The sequence below is a fragment of the Xiphophorus maculatus genome, chromosome 15 (genome assembly GCF_002775205.1).
Source record: "Xiphophorus maculatus strain JP 163 A chromosome 15, X_maculatus-5.0-male, whole genome shotgun sequence".
Classification (NCBI taxonomy): domain Eukaryota; kingdom Metazoa; phylum Chordata; class Actinopteri; order Cyprinodontiformes; family Poeciliidae; genus Xiphophorus; species Xiphophorus maculatus.
In genome coordinates, this window is record NC_036457.1 from 1,284,390 (window position 1) to 1,300,285 (window position 15,896).

The window sequence follows — 15,896 nt, forward strand, 5'->3', positions numbered from 1 at the left end:
TGACAAATTTATCATGGAAATTAACCCAAATATCTCCGTAATGTTTCCTTTGCTATCTGTTTCTGTTGCTCATACAACTGCACAATTTGATGTTTCAAAAACAAATTTGCTTAATGGAAACCCTCCAATTAAAAAAAAAGTCATCACAGTTTGTTCTGTTAATTCAAGTGTCTAATGTTTTTTTTTTTTTTACAAATAAATTAGCCAGGTGTAAGAAAAAATGCTGTGCTGGCTGATATTACAATTAATAAAGAAATCATATTGGTGTGTGTGTGATGGACTGCCAGTGGGCAGCTGTGAGATAAATTGGGGCCATAAAGTTTGTTTGAAAATTAAAAAAAAATTAAACTTAAAACAAATTGAAACTGAAAAAAACTTACATTTTAAGTGTAGCTTTGAACATTTTTTAGGTTCAAGATCATTTTTTTCAGTTTCAAATCATTTTTTCAGTTTTTCTTTCAACAGACATTATGGCCCCAATTTAGCTCCCTATTAAAGTTTTAGATTGACTCTTTCCAATTGAGAAAAAAAGTTTGTTACTTTTTGTGGCTAAGAAGTTGTTGAAATATTTTATTTATGTGTAAATACAGTCTGAGACCATTCCAGTACATAAGGAATATTTTTGTCATTTCTGTAGTTCCTTAAACTTTGTAAGATTTATGATTCTGTTTTTGATGTTTGTGGCTAACGCAGTACATTTGAAGCCTAATGAAGCATTTAAACCACTTTGTGACTTTTTTTCCTTCACAAGCGTTTTTCAAAATGCTTCAAAACTTTTATCTAAAGCAGAGATTACATCGCTGCAGGAAGTTTTTTATTGTCTCACTATGAGTTTTATAATCAAATTGTTAGATTAAAGACAGAAAAAGAGTTTGGCAGAGGAAAATGAAGAAATGTTTTTATACTCCCAGAGAATCTCAACACTCCAGAATCCTTTTAGGATAAACAAAGAAAGTTCCTGTTTGGATCCGACTCTGGAGGTGATACAAGTGGCTGACAGGACATTGATCGTCTTTTTGGCTTAAAGATAGAAAGCAGCTTTTTCAGTCAGTCCACAGAGGTTTCTTTCACACACAGGTGCCAAGGAAGTTAATATGTCTTTAGGTTCTTCACTTTAAATGCAGAACCAGGTAGTTAAAACATACTTGAATCCACAATCAGAAAAAAGATTGAAAAATATAAAATTACTTTATTCAAAAACAAACATGGAACTGTCAGCAGTGGGAAGCGATTATTATGATCATACAGCAGTAAAACCAGCTGGCCAACCGCCCTGGAGCTCTGCTCTGGTTGCTAGGTAACGGGCAGAGCCTAGCTGGGGTTGCTAGGTAACGGGGCAGTGCCTGCATTCCGCAAGTTTTTGAAACGGCTCATTTTCCAGAGACAACAAGAAACATGAACTTATTACCAAAAAACAGCTTGATGAAGTTTTACTAATCTTACGTTCTGTCAATTTAGTTTTTGTTTCAGCAGCTGGAATGTATTTAAGTTCGTTTAGAACCAAAATCTGTCATTATTTTTTGCATTTGGATTTAAGATGACTTTGGTAACTTTTAGACCCTCCCATTAATTTAAAAAAGTCTTTTGTTAGCTAAATGTGCGGTGTGATGACGTGAGTTTTTATTAAAATGATTTTTGAATTTGTAAGATCAGATTAAATTAACTCTCATTTTCATATAGGTTGTAAGGTATTTATTATTGTTATTGTTTTGCCTATATTTCAGCTAGAAATTAACTACATGTATTTTTCAAACTATCAACTTGGTGTGTGTTCAAGAAACAAACCATCTGTTGTCGCCTCCAGCATTTTTGGAAAGATTTTGGGGTTGGCTGCGAAAAAAGCTGGATGTTTTTTTAAAGCGCTTTTATTTTTAACCCAAATGGAAATACAAAAACATTCAAAATGTGAATTTTACATAATGGATCCCCTTTCATTTGTAGCTGCTACAGCTGGTCAGCTGATGTTTGTTCTTTTGCATAATAAGATATTTGTTTCTGCTTTCTTTGTTTCTTTAGAGTTTGATAAATTGATAAAATCGATTTTCAACTCGACAGCAGCCCTGAAAATGGAGGTTGGATTATCACTTCCTGTGATTCTACCTGCTGAATACTTTTAAAACCTCTACAGTTGATTATTTTTTATATTTACTTTCATTTGTTTAACACTGCAAAAGTTAACAACACTAATTTTTATCGTCTTAGATAACATAACGACCTCTTCTAGGCTTCTGTGGATGATGCAATCAATGATAGATGGAAGCTGAAGAGAAATATTCGGGTTATAAACCTCAGTGCATAAACGTTTACCACATTCATGTTATAATTAACAGGTTGGTAGAATTTATGCCGCTAATGTACACTTAAGAAAGATTTACATTTAGTGTTGGAAGGGAGTTAAGATAAACGTTTCCAGGTCAAATCGGAACCACTTAGTTTATTTTTAACTGCTGAGCCCTGGAGAGCGAACGCACTTGTTGTTCCCAAAGAGAAGCTGCCAGGCGCAGTAAAACATCTGCATTACAGCACAGAACAGGCTTTATGTGTAAACTGTTTACAGCGGCAGATCTTTAAATGTACAAACATTCTCTGCAGCATCTTCATTTCTCAGGTAAATTCACAAACAGAAGCTGCTGGATTATCTGATAAATCTCCTTTTGACGACTTTTTAACCTTTAGCTTGTAACAAACTCAAACCTCGGCTCTTCATTGCTCAATAATAATAATTATTATTATTTGGTTGCATATCTGGTTGATTTAATATTTATAACCCTGCAGCCGTCTATCACCCACTGCCGGAAATAATCTGGTTTAATAAATATCAGTGATTGACAATGAAAGGAATCACTTTAATGCAGTCAGAGTTGGGTAGTAAATAGTTACATTAACATGAGAAACGTCTTGGAAAAAATTTACTTAGGAGTACTTTTTACTACTCTGTACTTTTTACTACTCTGTACTTTTTACTACTATTATAGTAATTTTATCATGAAGAATTTCTCCTTTTACTTGAGTAAAATTTCTGGATTTGAAAGTAACTTCACTGAATAAAGGACATATTAGCAAAAACACAAAATCTTACCAAGTCACTTCTAGTTTCTAATGCGAAATGTTGGCTCACTTGGAATAAGACAAAATTAACTTACAAGTAACTTTGTAGCATGATAGGAGCTAGCTTTATCTAAATAATTCCTGAATATTGATGAAAAAGTAAAAATATTTCACTTTTTTGACATTTTTCCCTCGCTATAAGTGAAATGCTCTGACTTTTTCATCAATATTAAGGAATCATTTACTTAAAATAAACTCCTATTTCTTGCTTGTAAGTTAACCTTGTGTTATTTAAAGTGGACTAAAATATAAATTATTCAGTAAGATTTTGTGTTTTTCCAGTGAAGCTTGTACCAAAAATTCACCAGTTTTTCTACAGTCACTCAATATTACTCAATATTTGAGTACAAACGTCTTACCAGGTGTTTTTGGTCTGGTTTCTACTGTAAATATGTTTATACATTTGAAATGAGACAAAATTAACTTACAAGTGACATTTCAGCACAACATAGGAACTTGTTTTATCAAACGAATTCCTTAACATTGTTAAAAAAGTAAAAGTATTTCACTTTTATTGACATTTTCCCCTTTTTATAAGTCAAATACCTTTACCTTTTCATCAATATTAACAATTTTTTACTTAAAATCAACTCCTCTATCACGATGGAAAGTTACTTGTAAGTTAGTTTCGTCTCATTTCAACATATTTGCACTGGAAACTAAACAGATGTACTTGTGAGAATTGTTGCCACAGGGTTATGTGCTTGTTGGCACATCCATGTGCAAACAGTCTTTTTTTTTTTTTTTAAATTACGTCTGAGTGCCAACATCACAAAGTTTGAAGTGACATGTGAAATTAGTTTGGATGTGATAGCAGCACAGGATCAGTTCCTGATAATTGGTGGCGTATTGGATTAACCCGACTCCGACACGCCGATGTCTGCGTCTCCGTTTCTCACGCCGTGGCGGCAGCAGAGGCGGCGGCGGCGGCGGCGGCGGCTCGGGGTGCTTGTGGCGGAAACACCCTAAACAACAGATGGATCCAGAGCTGCCAATTACTAACAATACATTGTTGTCTGGCTGTGAGCTCAAGTCTCCAGCTGAATCACTTTCCGTGTGAAATATTTCGGCGTGTGGATTCAGGCTTGTCTTCTGATATAAAAGCAGACATTTTTCACGCTGTAAACCGCATCTCGGGTTCTGCTCTGTATTGATCCGTCACTCCTGAAACTATTTAGTGTCTTCTACTGAGAAAACCATTTTACTTTACACTGAGCAACACTTTATTTTTCAACTAAAATGTTCTGAGTGATTCTCTGCGGGACGCATTGATTTTTAATTCCGGCTCTAAGCATTTGGGCCAAGTCTCCGTTTCTCCCTGTAACTTTCCTGCTTACACCAAGAAAGAAAATCTTTTTCAGCTGCATTTCTTCACCTGCCTGACGAGTTTGGGTAATTTGGAGAGATTCACACATAAAAAGCAGCAATCAGGTGCTTATCATCGTAGTTTAAGGGAATCGATGCAAGTTCTCATCTGGATGGAAGAAAGAAGATCTGAAGTGAAGAAGCTGAAACCTAAAACGGAGCAAATAATCAAAATTACAGAGATTCTCAAAATATAACTTTATTAATTGTTTCAGATTTGCATAATCTTAATGCAGGGGTGTCCAAACTTACTTCTAGGCAAAGAAATTTTTTGCTGTATTACTAAAAGGACATTTATTTAAAGAAATGTTTGAACAAATTTATTCTAATAAAAACAGAATTTCTTTCAAAACTTTCTTTATATTTAGGAAGGTTTAATAAATTAGACAAAATTACTGTGAAAGTTAATTTTACCCTGTTTACAAATTAAAAGTCTCCACTCTTTTTTATCAACTTTTAGAAAATTTTATTTTTTTGAAAATACTGAGACTAAAAACTATAAATTCATGAGTCATAATATTACAATTTATTTCTCAAAATATTGTGACTTTATTCTCATAATTATTATTTTTATTTTCTTTGCTTGGCCCTAAGTTAGTAGTAGTTAGTAAAGTAACTAAGTTACTCTTTCAAGGAGTAATCAGAAGTCAAGTTTATTCTCAAGGTAACTAAACCAAATGATAACTTCAGGATTAATAGATTATGTTTAGGTATATTTAAAAAAAAACACTTTTTATCTTCTTCTATAAAATAAGATTTTTTTAAAATACTTAGTGAAAAACAATAAAATAGCAACAATAAAGTATCTAAATTACTCCGTCAAAGAATAATTTAGAAATCAAGTTTGTTGTTTAAGGTAAATACACAGTAAGAAGAAAAAAACTTCTCGAATTTATGGTTAAATACCAGCAGCCAGAACTTCAGCTGCCGCTATTTTACAGTTAATTTGAGATGTTTCTTTACAGTGTATTTCAAAAGATAACTTCACAATATATGAATAATGTTTAGATATATCCTGTGAAAATAAAACATGTCTTAAAATGAGATTTCTTGGAAACATGAATTTCAGAGCAAAGTTTTCTGATTTGTTTGGAGTCGGAGAGAAATGCAGCTCAGGCGCAACAAACGGCGAGTCGAGCGTCTGAGGAGGAGCGATGAAGGACTAATGAGCTTCTCCGAGTTCAGTCAGTGACAGAGATGAACAGCAGATTAAAACGGAGTGTTATCTGTTCTTACAGTCCCATCTAGTGTTTATTTTCTGCTTCCAGTTTCCTAAAAAAAAGTGTCAGTTGAGGTGAAATCTTCATATCTGAAGAAGCAGCAGGAGTTTCAGGATGTCTGCAGGTTTTGATGCACCGCCGGATGTTTTTAGCTGCAGATGCATAAAGATGCATCCAGACATTTAACTGGTCATCACATTTCAACAGAGTGAAGCTCAGCAGTCTGAAGATAATCTGACTTAATCCAGGGAAGAATAAATACAACAGCAGCAGGGATGAATAGTTGTCTCGAAAAAGAAACTCGATTTTGGTTTAATCCTTCAAAAAGTAACTCATTTAAAGTTACTCAAGTAATGATTACTTGTTTTTAAAAGTACAACTGAGTTTTAGGGTCACCCTAAGAAAATAGAAAATGTTTTCAGCACAATTCTGACTTTTCAAACTCAGAAATTTCCTTGTTTTTTCCAAAGAATTTCTGAGATTCATCTCAACATTTTTGAGATTTTTTTCCACCAAAGTTTTGACTTTTCAAATGCAAAAATGTCCTTATTTTGTTCTAGAGAATTTGTGAATGTAATCACAAAATTTTCTGAATTTTTGGTAGAAATTGACTTCTCTTCTTTTCTATCTACAATGTTCCTAATATGCTGCCATATATTCTTAGTAATAAAACTAAAAAAATGTTTTTCTGGTAACAAAAAGGTTGTTTGTGACCAGGAAAACAACTCTTAGCAGTACAAATAATGTTGTTTCTCTGTTTTAATGTCCATATGATGCTTTTAATTTCATATTCATTAGCATATCTGATACTGACCTTCTTGTTCCCATTAGTCCAAAACTTGTTTCTACTATTTTCCCAATTAGATCTCAGAAATTCTGGTTTCCAAGACAAACTGGATTGAATTTTATGATTTTTAGTATCTAGTTATATGTTACATTTTCTGCTCCTTTTTCCACAAAACCCCCAGCAGGTTTTCATGGACGGTTGGTAATGTGGCAACGGCATCATGAGGATTTATCACACACACACACACATTTTGGAGGAAAGCTTTCCGGGCAGGAACACACACCGGTGTGTGTGTGTGTGTGTGTGTGCGTGTGTGTGTGTGTGTGTGTGTGTGTGTGTGTGTGTGGGAAGGTCTGATCCCAGACAGATTAGGCTGCTATCAGAGATCTCCTCAGGCCGGCCCTGAGATCACACACACATTTTGAGAGATTTAATGTCTCAGACTTCTGACAGGACGAAGAAGTGACTTGTAGTTAAAAGTTTCAGTGACCTTTGCCCCCCAAAAATAAACGGTTAGAGGTCGCTGCTATGAAATGTTAGAATAACAAAGATTTTCTCGAAGAAACAAGGAAATTTCTGAGTTTGAAAAGTCAAAAATGTGCTGAAAGAAACTTTTGAAATTTTTAGATTAATGTTAGAAATTTTCCAGAAAAAAACATGGAGGAAATCTTCCACTTCTGGAATTGTTTTGATTTTGGAAAGTTGAAAATTTACTAGAAAAAACTAAAACATTTTGAGATTAATCTCAGAAATTTTCTAGAGAAAACTTGGAAATTTCAGTTTCAAAAGTTTTAACTTTTGAAACTCTAAATTTCTCCAAAAGTAAAAAAACTGTTGACCCTTGACCTGATGTGCTTCGGGCCACAAAATGCAGTTAAAAAACGGTACAAGTTTGTCCAGTTGATGCAGATGGAAACTTTTACATTTTAATTTTCTTACAGTGGAAACGTAAAGCACACCACAAAGTGTTTGTCTTTCTTAACAAAAGGTAGAACCATGATGAGATGATTCACCCAAATCTGCTTTTATTTCAATTATTAAACTCGACTAAATATAGAAAACGTTTTTTAAAGAAGTGACCAAATCTTGTTCTTATTGCTGAAAACAAATTTGCTTAATGGAGCCCAAAGAAACTGAGAACTGGATGCTTTTCTTTTAAAACAGCAAACGTAAAAAATCGATAACAGAGAATTTGGGCCATTGTAGGTAAAAAAAAAAAGTTGTAAATATCCACCAAAAAATTCTGAAATTTTGAGAGTATTTTCAGAAATTTTCTTCAAAAAATTTGGACATTTCTGAATGATGTTGGCAATTTTCAACTTTTGAAACTCAGAAATTTCCAAAAGTCAAAAATGTTTGACATTTTATTCTGGAAAATTTCTGAGATTAATCTCAATTCATAAATTTTTTGACGAAAATGTACAACTTTATTTGTAGGTATTTAGAAAAAAATCAAATGTAGCTACTTTATTTGCTTCATCTTAGGGTTTTTTTACTCAGTTTTGGCCGCCCATTGGCTACACAAAACATGTTCATTATATTTTTAGCACAAAATGCTTCTTGGATAACGAGTTCTTACCCTGCTCAGTTTCTTAGTCTTACTTTGGTTTTGTTTTTCTGTTTCTCGTCTTTTCCTAAGCGACTAAACATAACCAAACATGTCTTCTTTAGGATCCATTTTTTCACTTGCATCCCAGCTGATTGCGATATTTCTGATCCGATCTTTTCTGTTTGGTTCTGCAGGTTCGACTACCAGGAGCTGCTTCACAACTCCAGCTTCTGCTTGGTGCCGCGGGGTCGCCGTCTGGGGTCGTTTCGCTTCCTGGAGGCCCTACAGGTTGGTTCCTGCTCAGAATAATGTCACTGTCTTACTACCAGATGATAACCAAGAAGGCAAAACATGAAAGCATTGAATAAAAGTATAAACATTGTATAACACGATGTTTATACTGAAACTTAAATAATCAAGGAAATTGTAAAACAAACAATAAGCAACAATACATTTAGCAAGGCTGAAACAATTAATCGGCTCAATTGTGATTAATCATGATGAATTGCAATTAATTGTGATTAATCGATTACTGAAATAATCATCAAATAATTTAGTAATTGATTAATTCTTAACTGAACTTTAGAGACTCAAAAAAAGGCCATCAACTGAAAGAACAACATATCTAGAACAGTAATTAAGCCAGATCTGTACAAAAATATAAATATTTTGCATAAAATAGCAAATAGCATTGTGCCTGCTTGTTTTTTAGTATTGTACATTTTTTGGATATGAAAAAATCCCAAAACACATTTTCAAGAATAATTTGGATTCATGTTCCACAAAAGTGAATTTGCGATTTCTGAACGGCAAATGGGCAAAGAATCATTTGAGTAATGAGCGTCGCCACCTGCTGGTGCAGGAAGGTAATTAAAACATTTTTGATTGGAATCCAACAAACTGCAGGTTTGTTGTAAAACGTAGGAAAACTTTTCTGAAACAGTTTAGTAAAAAAATAAACATATTGCCTCAACGATTTCATCAAAAATATCCCAACTTTGGTACCAAAAGAGAGCCGTTATTTTCCTTGTTGCATTCATATTGTGTCATAATTAGTAGCAGTAAGTCTGCAGCGCTCCAGCTGAGCTCCTCCACCAATCAGGCGGCTCCCTGTCGCCCTCCGACAAGACCGACGCTGAATTATATCAGTATTGACAATCTGTCATCGCCCTGAAATAGAAATGGCCTGTTTCTGTAGATACGCCACAGAGAAGACTTCCTCTCACCACAGATGTGTTCATCTTCCATTAGCAAGTTGTTTCTGTCCATTTCACTGTTTTCACATTATTTATCAATCTATGCCTCCTGGATGAAGTCAGCTCTCATGTTTTTCTGTTGGATTTTCCATTTGTTTAGACATTTTTTACATTTAAGTTTGACTTCTTACACTCTTTTAACAACACTTTTCATTTGTGAAATTGGAAAATACTCAAACTGCTTCTGAGAAACATGTAACAATGAGGTTTAAAGATCTGTGAATGTGTTTAAGACAGATGTTTTCCTCTCAACCTTCGCATTATTGCTTAGTTTTATTCATTTAAAAATAGAAAATTAAACTTATGCATACAAAAATGAGAATTAAGCTTCACGAACATCTGTTCAGTCTTGAATAGTGAACCAAATATACACAAATAAATTTTCTGGCAACATCTAAAAGTCTAAAGTTGACCTATTAAGGTTCCTTGAACAAATTAATAATTCTTAGATCATCAAACTTTCAATTGGTCCATTCAAATTCAGTTATTTTGGGGCCTCTTGTCACTTTAAATCCAGATAAGCTGCTGCTGACCACGCCCCCCAACTCAACATTTACACTCTACCGTCAAAATGTCTGCAAACAGATGCAAAATTACACAATTGTGCATCTTTGAAATTAGTAGAGCCTCCTGCACAACCAAGAAGAATCCAGCAAGTGGTTTCTGGATGGTCCAAACGAGCTGGAGATCCGCTTGGGCTGCTAGACATAGTTGGGTAGTAACTAGTTACATTTACTCAGTTACATTTACCTGATTAACTTTTTTGATAAAATTTACTTTTAGGAGTATTTTTACTGCACTGTACTTTTTACTTTTACTTGAGTAAAATTTCTGGAGTCTGTCTCTTATTGAAACTCTTTTTATTGACAGAAACTGATTTGAAAAAAAATATTTTGCCTGATTTTGTTATTTTTTTTGTTACTTACATGAATTATTGTCATTTTTCTTTTTAAATCTTCACTTAACTTTATATTTTGGTCCATTTTATAATGTAAGTTTTAAATATTACTTTTTACCAAATATGTTTTTACTATCACTTGAGTAATTTCTTGGATGGCTACTTTTTACTTTTATTTGAGTAAAAATATGTTGTTGAAGTAGTTCTACTCTTCAACATAGAGTAGCAGTTTTTGGGTGCTCTGTGTTGCTAGGTGACGGGCAGAATTCCACTGGGGTTGCTAGGTAACGATCTGGGCGTGGCTGGGGTCACTAGGTGAGGGGCAGTTTCTGCTGATTTGTGACGTTACATTCCGTTGCCTTTTGAAACCGCTAAAAAAATGAACATACCAAAAACCGACTGGATGATTTTATTTCATTTTATTTTATTTTATTTTATTTTATTTTATGTTTGGGTTGTTTTGAGAAACAGTTGAAGCCCAAATGGAAATACAAAAACATGCCAAATGTGAACTTTGTGTAATACGTCCCCTTTAAAGGTTCATGAGAAACAATTTAAGATATTTAAGGGTTTCGTTCCAAAAACCACGAGCTGAATAGAGAGTTGTGAGAATAAACGTGAAACGACAAGACAAAGAAACCATCAAAGTCAAAGTAATGAAACCGTTTCTGAGGCGGATCATCGATCACGAACTCGGCATTTGGGGAATCTCCTTTAATCTTTCAATCTCACTTGATTAAGAATCCACTGAAACTTGAACTTTCAACAAAAATATCAGGCTTAGGCTTTTTCATTTTTAATCTTTTTTTTGGCTTGGCCCTTTCTGCTGCGTCTGAAACTCATTTTTTTATTATTATTCTTTCATTTCCTTCTTTCATCATCTAAATCTGAGTTGAATCCCAGACTGTAAAGGAACGATAAAACATGTTTAGATTTACCAAATAAAACCTAAAACAACCTAAAACCTTCTTTCCATTATTAATGTAACTTCATTCATTAATATCAGTTGCACTAATAAGTGATAACTTCAAAGTATTCCTGATAAAACTAACACTTATAATTAGAAGTGAGCTCTGCGGCTGTTAATTTATTCCCTGTCTTAGCATTTTAGCTGAAAATTAGCAAGATTTTTTCAGATGAGGCACTGAATATTTGAAAAAAATATATACATATACAAAACAGGATCAAAAATCCATTTAAACACAGTTTAACTGGGCTATAAATAGACAAATCTCTTCCTCATTAGCAACAGACTTTTAAGACTCTCTTTATAAAATAAATGTAACACTCAGCAGCTCAGAGAGCGATGAAACCTGCTGCTAATGAATTAAGCCCCGCAAAATGACTCTTTCAAATATCGGGGGCTTACTGGAAAATAAATAAACACAATTCATTTCGTCTTTAATCTTCCTGGCAACTCCATTTATTTGAGGGAAACTTAGTTGAAATGCATTCAAAGTGTCTCATCAGAAGAAAGCAATCAAAGAGGATAAAAAAGCCCTCAGTGAAGGAAAGAAAAACACTAAAAGCTGATCCCTCCCCACATAAAAGTCAGCTGTTAGGACTTTTATGTGTCACTGAAACCCGTTTCCTTCCCTCTGCTGTGAAATCATGTCAACAGTTTTAAAATAGAATCATCTCCACTCTGTATTTCTTTCCTTAACGACAAAAAAACTGTTCTTTGAAAGAAGAATTCATTACTTTCCTCAGCCGACACCAATGGGCTTAAAAACACAGCCTGAATGTGGAGACGGTTTTTGTTTTCCTTCAGCTCAAGTGTCAGAAATGTTTCTCATTATAATGAGCAATTTATTTCAAATATGTGATTTCCAGTCTTATTAGGACGTTCCTGTTTGTGTTGCTGGTTTTTGCAGGCGGCCTGCATCCCGGTTATTCTGAGTAACGGCTGGGAGCCGCCGTTCTCCGAAGTCATCGACTGGAGAAAAGCCGCCGTCATTGGAGATGAGAGACTGCTGCTGCAGGTAAAACACTGGAAACACAGATGATGTGGAAATGCTTGGCTGCAATAGCACAAAAAGAGATAAAAAGTGGGCAAAAAGAAGATATTAAAACTAGAGAATCCTTAAATATTGAGGAGAGAGAAAAATATGTTCAAATAACTGCAACAAACGGGGCAGTTTTTCCCCAAAATGGCCACAATCAGCAGCCAAAATGGGGCGAAGTCAGTGTGAAGAAATACAAACAACACAAACTCCGCCCACTCCGCCATGATGGACGTCAAAATAACCAATGTGCTACTTCAAAGCCTGCCTAAAAACAAGCAGCCGGTAATTTCATGACTTAGAACTGAACACACTGGATTGAATAGGTCAGTATTATAGGGAAACATGTGAAGATGAGACAGTGGAACATGTTATTTTGCGTTGTAGGAATGATCTGATTCAGAGAAACAAGTTAATTAGGAACCTTAGTAATATGAAAATGAAATTTGACATTGTTGATTTACTGCAAAAGGACTCAGGAAGCAGAGGATATCAGGCTATATTTGATTTTTAAAACAGCGTCAGCTGTATAATAAGATATAGGTTTTTTTGTCATGTGGTCCACACTCCTTACCAGATGGTGGCAGTAATGCTCACCTAACGTTTCTTGCCAACCGCCAATAAATTTCAAGAAGAAGAAGCAGCTGGTAGCCTAAAATCATTTACATCATTTAATTGATTTCACTTTCAAATGGTCACAAGATGCTGAGCTACACAAACAGACAGACAGAAGCCAAACTGGTCATTTTATTCTGTAAAGAAACGGCAGCCATGGATAGCAGCTGTTAATCATAATGACTGTTGGAGCCTGTTAAGAATTAGATTAATTTATCTTTTGCTAAACTATTAATGTTACAGATCCAAGATTATTTGAATGGTAGATCTATTGTTTATTTATCTATTGTTTGCTTAGTGGTCCCCAACCTTTTTATTACTGCGGGCCGGTCAAGACTTGGCAAGTTAGTTAGTTAGTTAGTTAGTTGGTTAGTTGGTTAGTTGGTTAGTTTCTCGTAAAGAAAGTACTGAACTGAAGAAAAACAGGAACAAGACTGATCTAATCAAAAATAACAAACTAACACAGAATAATAGTGAAACTAGAATCAAATCAATCTCCAAAAGATCCTAATAATATCACAGTTTTAATATCATAAATCTGTCTTTAATCATAGAAAATTGTAAAAAAAAAAATTCTTATGTATTTAGAATTTACTAAATTTAACCCTCCTGATACTCCATTGTAGGAAAGAATATGTAACAATATTTAAATTAAAATTTAAATCAGTAAACATGTATTTTCTTACTGCTTTTACCAACAAATTACAACAAAAATGTGTAAACTAATATTGTTTTTTAATGTAACTACTGTAGAAACTAAAAAAATGCAAAGCTAAGAGTTAAAAACTATAAGTTTTCCAAATCTGCCTCTGTTCATGGTCTTTATTAAACATTATGTTATTTCAAGATGGCTCTTGTGATAATCACATTATTAGCACAAGTGCCATATCAAGTATAATCATTTACACTCACACCAGGAGCTATTTATACCAGCCATGCATTTCTCTACAAATGGAACACCTTCTGTTCCCTTTAATGGCAGCTGCAGTGATATTTAGATTTTCTAATTACGCTACGTATCGCTGCTCGTCACCTGGGCGACCTTTCGCACCATCTGGACGGCCAAACAGACGTGTGCTTGTTTGTATTTTGGGAATTTCAAACTAAAAGTGTCTGCCTTTTAATTAGAGGGTCTCTGCTTCCTGTCTTCAATCAACACTTTACAAGAAGATCCAAAATGGGACGAGATATAAAAAAATACCCTGGTCTGTGTTATAAATCTGGACTTTTCAGACATGAGGCATTAATAAAAGCTTCCTTAATGCACCAATACTTTCTTTTTTTACATTCCCTTCTGCAGAGCTTGCTAATTGTTGGTTAAGCGTGTTCTGACAGACTGAGACGCACACTTATAATTAAGTTTGAGGAAAAACATTTTCTTCCATTAATTCATGTTCTGCAGAAATGTCAAGTTTTCAATAAATGAAAATACAGATGCAGAGATAAAAGGAGAAATCTTCTCCAAACAAATCCTGACATTTTTCAGTTCTCACAAATAAAAGGAAATAAAACACGCGACTGCTGTGCGCTCTTTGTCCAGGTTGCAGATAATGGACAATTTTCAACATAAATCAAACATCCTCTGGTAGTTTAGCAGTTTCTGTACAAGGTGCTTTATTTGTTCAAACAAAAACACATTCAGTTTAATTTTTCCACCAATTAACCAGAAAAAAAAGACAGAAATTGTAAGAATTTATTTATTTATTCCTGTGTGTCAGAATGAAGATTCATTTTATTTATTGTGCACTTTATTTACATTTAGAGATATCTAAAAATGCTATAATCAATACAAAAGCAACAATCAAGGACCATAAAATACAGATTTAAACATTAAAATATTAGAATACTTTTACTGTTTTGTTTTTAATTTTCCACTATTAAAGACATGAATGTTTTTTGTAATTTATAAGCCATAAAATTGCGAAAAGAATAATGTATAAAAAACTCAATTTAGTGAAATAAATTGAGTTGAATAAATAAATTCAAATAAATTGAATAAATAAATGTCTAATAAAGTTAGACATTTGCGATTGAAGACAGGAAGAGTTCACTCTCTCCAAAACTGCTTCAGTTTATTGAAAATTGCTAGCAATCGTTTCTTGACTGGACCTTTTTTTTCAGCCATTCTGCTGTAGATTGACCTCTGCATGACCTCACATTTGACTCTAAAATACAAGAAGAGGTCATAGTGAAAGTTTTAGAGCTGAAAAACAAGCCTGAATTGTCGCCTCTCCATCGCTGTTCATGTCAGTTAGTGCACTAGATTTCTCAGGAGACGGCGTGCGGTTGGTAAAAGGAGTTCACTTTTACAAACAATCAGAGGATTTATGTGAAGAAAGTCTGAGAAGAAATCTGAAAACACATCTTCAGACTGCCTCAGGGTGCAAACTCCATCTTATCTTCAGTCTGCTTCTAGATAACTTTTGTGTAACTTTTAAATAAGTATCAGCCGAGAAGCTCTGCATCTAAAAAGACTACAATTCTTCCTGAGGGTTTAGTTTTACTTTTCGTTTGTCAAATATTCCTGGGGGACAGTAGATGCTGCTGGCAGTGTGGCAAAAAAGGAAATCTCTTTCTATGCAGTTTCTATACTAGAGGTAGATGTTAGGTTGTCAGCTTTTATGAATTATGTAAACCTCCATTCATGTGCGTTGGAAAAGGTTGTTTTTTTTTGTTTTTTTTTAATCAAGCAACAGAAACATTGGAAAAATCTATAAAATATTGTTTGATTTTATTGACCAGCTGTTCTCCAGAAATAACATAGCCATCAGCAGATGGCAGAAAACGCATTATTAGAAACGTATCAATGGTGAAAAACTATTTGTAAAGCACTGTTGCAAAATTCACATTTTGTATGTTTTCATACTTCCATCTGGGTCTCAGCTGCTTTTAAAAACAGCCCAAGCACTTAAAAAATCATCTAGCCATTTTTTTTAGTAATAAGTTAATATTTTTGGTGTCTGGTTAATTACTGATTTTAGAAACACCACAAATCAGCAGGCACTGTCCCTGACCTAGCAACCCCAGAAGAGCTGCGCCCGTCACCTAGCAACCCCAGCAGAGTTCCACCCATCACCTAGCAACCCCAGCAGAGT

At 34.2% G+C, this 15,896-nt stretch overlaps 1 protein-coding gene across 2 annotated transcripts in view; it reads left to right on the top strand.

Annotated features, from left to right (window-relative positions):
• Positions 1 to 15,896, top strand: part of LOC102217354 (exostosin-1-like) — a 221,295-nt gene that overhangs the window by 171,794 nt on the left and 33,605 nt on the right. For both annotated transcript variants that reach the window (XM_023347770.1, XM_023347772.1), the window contains exons 4-5: positions 8,224 to 8,317; positions 12,058 to 12,165. In XM_023347770.1, the coding sequence (XP_023203538.1) occupies positions 8,224 to 8,317; positions 12,058 to 12,165 (202 nt within the window). The remainder of the gene's footprint in view (positions 1 to 8,223; positions 8,318 to 12,057; positions 12,166 to 15,896) is intronic.